This window comes from Trachymyrmex cornetzi, unplaced genomic scaffold, assembly GCF_001594075.2.
Source record: "Trachymyrmex cornetzi isolate Tcor2-1 unplaced genomic scaffold, Tcor1.1 scaffold640, whole genome shotgun sequence".
NCBI classification, from domain to species: Eukaryota; Metazoa; Arthropoda; class Insecta; order Hymenoptera; family Formicidae; genus Trachymyrmex; species Trachymyrmex cornetzi.
The window spans coordinates 324,820-330,356 of NW_017299960.1; the positions used below are offsets into that span (position 1 = coordinate 324,820).

General features: G+C 37.1%; 1 protein-coding gene across 1 annotated transcript in view; it reads right to left on the bottom strand.

Moving 5' to 3' along the window:
- Srp72 (signal recognition particle 72) overlaps positions 1-3,934 on the bottom strand; it is a 7,039-nt gene extending 3,105 nt beyond the window's left edge. Inside the window, exons 1-6 of the mRNA XM_018516521.1 lie at positions 3,713-3,934; positions 3,353-3,470; positions 3,020-3,275; positions 2,457-2,936; positions 1,780-2,142; positions 1,397-1,701 (exon numbers count right to left, since the gene is read on the bottom strand). Coding sequence (XP_018372023.1) covers positions 1,397-1,701; positions 1,780-2,142; positions 2,457-2,936; positions 3,020-3,275; positions 3,353-3,470; positions 3,713-3,812 — 1,622 coding nt within the window. The 5' untranslated portion in view covers positions 3,813-3,934. The remainder of the gene's footprint in view (positions 1-1,396; positions 1,702-1,779; positions 2,143-2,456; positions 2,937-3,019; positions 3,276-3,352; positions 3,471-3,712) is intronic.
- Positions 3,935-5,537: the final 1,603 nt, after the last annotated feature.

Sequence of the window (5,537 nt, forward strand, 5' to 3'; positions counted from 1 at the left end):
GACCTCATCCCACTAATAGAGCACTGCTTAACAACCACTTACTTCTCCTACAACAACCAATTTTATGAACAAACTTCAGGAGCGGCAATGGGCTCTCCTATCTCTCCTGTAATCGCCAACATCTTCATGGAGCACTTCGAGAAAGAGACCCTCGGAAAAACACCGAAAAAGCCAGAAGTTTGGTTCCGCTATGTAGACGACACATTCGTGATATGGAGACACGGCAGAGCAGAACTCCGTAAATTCCTTATTTTCCTCAATAAACAACACCCAAATATCCACTTCACCATGGATATAGAGGAAAACGGAAAACTCCCCTTCCTAGATGTTCTTGTCTCTAAGAAAGCTGACGGTACCCTAGGCCATCAAGTGTACAGAAAACCAACACACACAGACAGGTACCTACATGCCGAATCGCACCACCACCCAGCACAAAAACAGTCAGCAATCGACTCACTAGTACATAGAGCTTTCACCATCTGTGACAAAGAACATCTACAGACAGAACTCAACCACCTAAAACTAGCCTTACAGAAAAACGGACACGACAAAAAAGACATAACTAAAGTAATCAATAAACATGCAAACAAGACAACGAACCCTGACACACAACCAGACGAAAGGATACTATCCTTCCTTCCATTCGTGAGAGGAACAACAGACCGGATCGGCAGGATATTAAACAAACACAATATCCGAACTATCTTCAAACCACCCAAAAAGATAGGACAAATCTTAAGAAATCCCAAAGATCAAAGACCTCCACTCAGCTCCGCAGGAGTATACAAAATACCTTGCTCCTGCGGGCAAGTATACATTGGAGAAACCGGGAGAATGGTCAACCTACGGATAAAAGAACACCAACGTGACGTCAGACTAAAACACTACACACAGTCGGCATTATCAGAACACAATATCGAAACAGGACATCAAATACAGTTCGATAAAACGACCACAATAGCCAACGTTACATCATACTTTCCAAGAAAGTATAGAGAAGCCATAGAGATACAAAAACACCCTAACAATCTGAATAGAGACAATGGCTACAACATAAATAAAATATGGAAGTCCATCCTTCCGGCTACCGAAAACCGGCCGGCTTCCTCTCTCCCCTCTACTCACAATTTTCTTCTCCCCCCCCCCCCCCCCAACAAGCAGCGTAATATAAAGGGAACGACCCGGGAGAACAGCTTAGTATCAGGCTGCTCCTCGCCCTGATGAAGTGGACTGCAAGGTTCACGAAACGTTGGCATTCCAAGAATGGATTTGAACACGGAGAAAACCCGCGAAACACAAGATTGTCATATAGGAAACACCCGGGAAAGCCTCAAGAATATTATTTTAGAGTATTATTTTAATTGAAATATATAATGATTAGAATAATTATATTTACCCAGGAGAAGGTTCAATCTTTTTCTTTACTACTTTAGTTCCGATAACCCAATTGCTGCTTTCTAATGCGTCAACGTCAGTAGTTTCGGCTAGATCATGAAGTGGCGGTAATCTTTTGGATAATGACTGTGCTTTAGTAGGGCAGAACTGTACATAAGCTACTACTAATTGAGCTAAAGTCTTGGTGTCAGATGGTGAGGCATCTACTAATTCTTGCAAAATATCAGCAGCTATCTTGAGTTCTCCACCACGTAAGTAAAAATTAGCAGCTTGTCGCCACAATTCTCCCAAATTTTCGGTGGTTTCCTGAAAAGAATTTTTTATGTGAGTTTATAAACAAAACGTCGCGTGGAAAATATAATAATGCATACATTCAATATATACCTTGTTCTTTTTATAATAAGCGACTGCATTTTTTAGAGCGATCGAAGCTCTTTCTCGGTCGTTATCAACTAAATGAAGCGTAACGAGCGCGCCAACTATTCCAGGTAAAGATCTATCTCTTTCGTTTAGATTCTCAAGAATAGCGATGGCATCTTTTTTTTCATCTTGACTTAAAAGTACTTGCACGCTGGCTAATTTCATGGATAATTCCTTTTCGCCGACTGCATATTCGATTAATAGTTTTGCTGCTTCTTTTGGTTTACCTTCTTTACTAAGTTGTACAGCTTTTATAAACATTGCATCTGCTGCAAGAATAATGCAATCTTTCGCAAGATTATTGCACAGTTGGTGACATTGTTCTCCCTGAAAATATATAATAAGCATGTGTCCATCTTAATTTAAATAATAAGGTAAGCATCACACATACACATACCAAACACACATATATATACACACAGAGTGGAGAAAAAAAGATCGGTACCCCTGAATAACTCAGAAAAATTGAAGTTTTATGGAAAAATGTTTTAGACAAAAGTTGTAGGGTGTAAAAAGATACCAACCTTTTTCTCCACCCTGTATATATATGTATATGTATAGTGTATATATATATATATGTGTGCATACATATATGTAATAGCATACATACACACACATGTGCATTATTGTATAAGACTTACTTGATCAGTGTAAAATGCTAGTAAACATTGATTGTATGCGATATTTCTTCTTTGTTTAGAAGTTAATTTGTGTTCTAAACTTTCATGAGTGGCACTTTTCATTCTCTTTTTACTATCAAAGACATTTTGATCTTTATTTAGACATACTAAATTGTTACTAGCTACAGCGACCAATGCAATATCATCTGGCTTAGCCTTTAAAGCAGCAGTATATAATGCATGTGCTTCTTTTTCTCGACCTTGTAATTGTAAACAATATCCAAGTTGTACTCGAATTACACCTAATTCATTTTCGATCTCTTCTTCAGATACTCCATCTTCTTCCAATCCTTCCTTGCACATTTTTTCAGCGGTTCTCAATTTCTTTTCTGCTTCTGCTAAAATAGCTTTATAATCTCCACTTCCTTGAGCGAGTAAACGGCATGCTGCATTGTATGTTAATTCATAAGTATGTTCACGTAAAGGAGGAACTTCTAAATCCTAGAAATTACCTTTATATGTTAAAACTATCAATCTTTTTTAATGTTAAACTGTTTCAATTTTCTAAAGTACATGATACTTACTGAACCTTCAATTGCTAAATTTGCAAGCACAGCTACAAGATTTGTTTCTCTTTCCTCTTCATACTCATCATTTGAATTCTTAATGATATCTCTGTATACTGCAAAACATTCTTTATATTTCTCTAGGCGATATAATATCTGAGCTTTTAGTTCTTTAATTTTTAGAGAAGGATTTTGTACATTTTCTATCACTTTTAATGCTTCAGAAACTTGATTTAATCGATACAGACAGTATCCTTTTTCAAATTCCAAATTTCTAGATTAGGAAAGAAAGCAATTTATAAAATATTATATATATATAATATAAATATTGTAACATGTAGTATGTTATACGTTGCTAATTTTGGTGTTTTAACAATAAGTTGCAATGCCTCGTTGAATTTGGACAGCTGGATGTAGCAAATAATCTTACAGTGAAACGCTACTTCTTCATCCTGGGAGATGCCTAAAACTAAATAATGAAATGATATGATAGTTAACTAACTTCAAATGACACATTTTCTTATTTTATAATGCTTTTTGAATGTTAATTGTCCGAAAAAAATGATATAAAAATAATTTTACGGAAGTACCTATGTGAAATGACATGAAAGCATTAAAGCATTAAAGGGTAAATATACCAATTATTTTTGTTATAATTATTGATTTCAGTTTCACTATTTTAACAAATAACTTAATTTTAACTTAGCTTACTTCTGTTCACAATTTTTAGAGCCCTCTCATATTCCCCGTTTTGTCCTAATTTATTTAATTCCGTATACAATACAGAAAGGTTACTTTCTTTCGAAGCCATGTTCTTCAATCAGGCACATACGTGTGACGTTTACCGGTGTGATATACTGACAACGTGGAATCGCGCTATCTACGCATGCACAAATGCAAGGTTCTATTCTTGAACAAATATCGCATACAAAAATAGCAATTCCGTAAATCGACTAATCACAACCGAGAAACTATCATTTTCGTATACGAAAATTATTCATACATGCTCAAGAATAGGGCCCCGGGCTTTTATTTTTGAAAAGAAATTATACGAGAACTAGGGAAATACTATAGTATACGTCACGTATACTATAGTATTTCCCTAGTTTTCGTATTTTCTTTTCAAGAATAAGGGTGCGATTACATGAAGCGCGGAAACGCGGAAAAGCGGAAAAGCGGAAGACAAAATTATCTAGATTTTACTAAATTTCCGCGTTTCCGCGCGTTTCGTTTCGTCTGTTTTGATCTATATTACATGGAGCACAATTTTCGCGGAAAAGCGGAACGGGGTATTAGAAATTATTAATTTTAATTATTATTAATTTTTAACGATATTTATTGATTAAAATACTTGTATTCAATGCAAAAGCTAAAAAGATAAACATATTAATAAAAATTGTAATAAATTAAGTGAATACAATTTTTTAAAATGAATATAAAAGTGTATTTGTCACTATACCGTTCCGCTTTTCCGCGAAAATTGTGCTCCATGTAATGTTAGGAGATCAAAACAGACGAAACAAAACGCGCGGAAACGCGGAAATTTATAGCGTTTTCGGCCCGACCGGGTTTGCACCAACCTGGGTTGGATTAATGGCGCTCTCCTATTGGTAGAGCGTGTGACATCAACCAATAGGAAAGATTAATCCAACCCAGGTTGGTGCAAACCCGATCGGGCCGAAAACGCTATTAGTAAATTCTAGATAATTTTGTCTTCCGCTTTTCTGCTTTTCCGCGTTTCCGCGCTTCATGTAATCGCACCCTAAGATCCTGCGGACAATAAAAGGAATAAGGAATTAGGAATAGAGAATAAACGATTTCAACTTATCAGAAACCGTGTATTCCGATGTATCCGATTTCTGATAGGTTAAAATCGTTTAATCTTTATTCCTAATTCATTATTCCTTCTATTGTGCGCAGGGCCTAATGGTACAGAGTTTAGACACAGTATAAAGGCCCGTCTACAATACACGGAGTAAGAAGTAAGAGTAAGAAATTGACCAATTACAGTCGATTATTCTTCTCACATTCGACTGTGATTGGTCAATTTCTTACTCTTACTTCTTACTCCGTGTATTGTAGACGGGCCTTTAAGCCTTGTGTCCATGATGCTAGAAATCGGTCCGAGATCTCGGACAGAGAAAAAATTAACATTTGAACAATTTGATCACATGACGAAGGTCACATGACCATTGCGATTGGTCAATTCTTTCTTCATCCGAGTTCTCGGACCGATTTCTAGCATCGTGGACACAAGGCTTTAGGGCCAGTTATATAACGTTTTCAGCCCGGCCGGGTTTGCACCAACCTGGGTTGGATCAATAGCGTTTTGTGCTCTGCTATTGGTAGAGCGGGTGACGTCAACCAATAGGAAAGATTAATTCGACCAAGGTTGGTGCAAACCCGATCGGGCCGAAAACGTTAAGGGTGCCGTCACATGCGGCGTAATCTGCGTAATGCTGGATTCATATTGCATCCGATTTGCGTCGTACGACGCTCTGCAACCAATCAGAAAACAGGATTCCGATGGATTTTG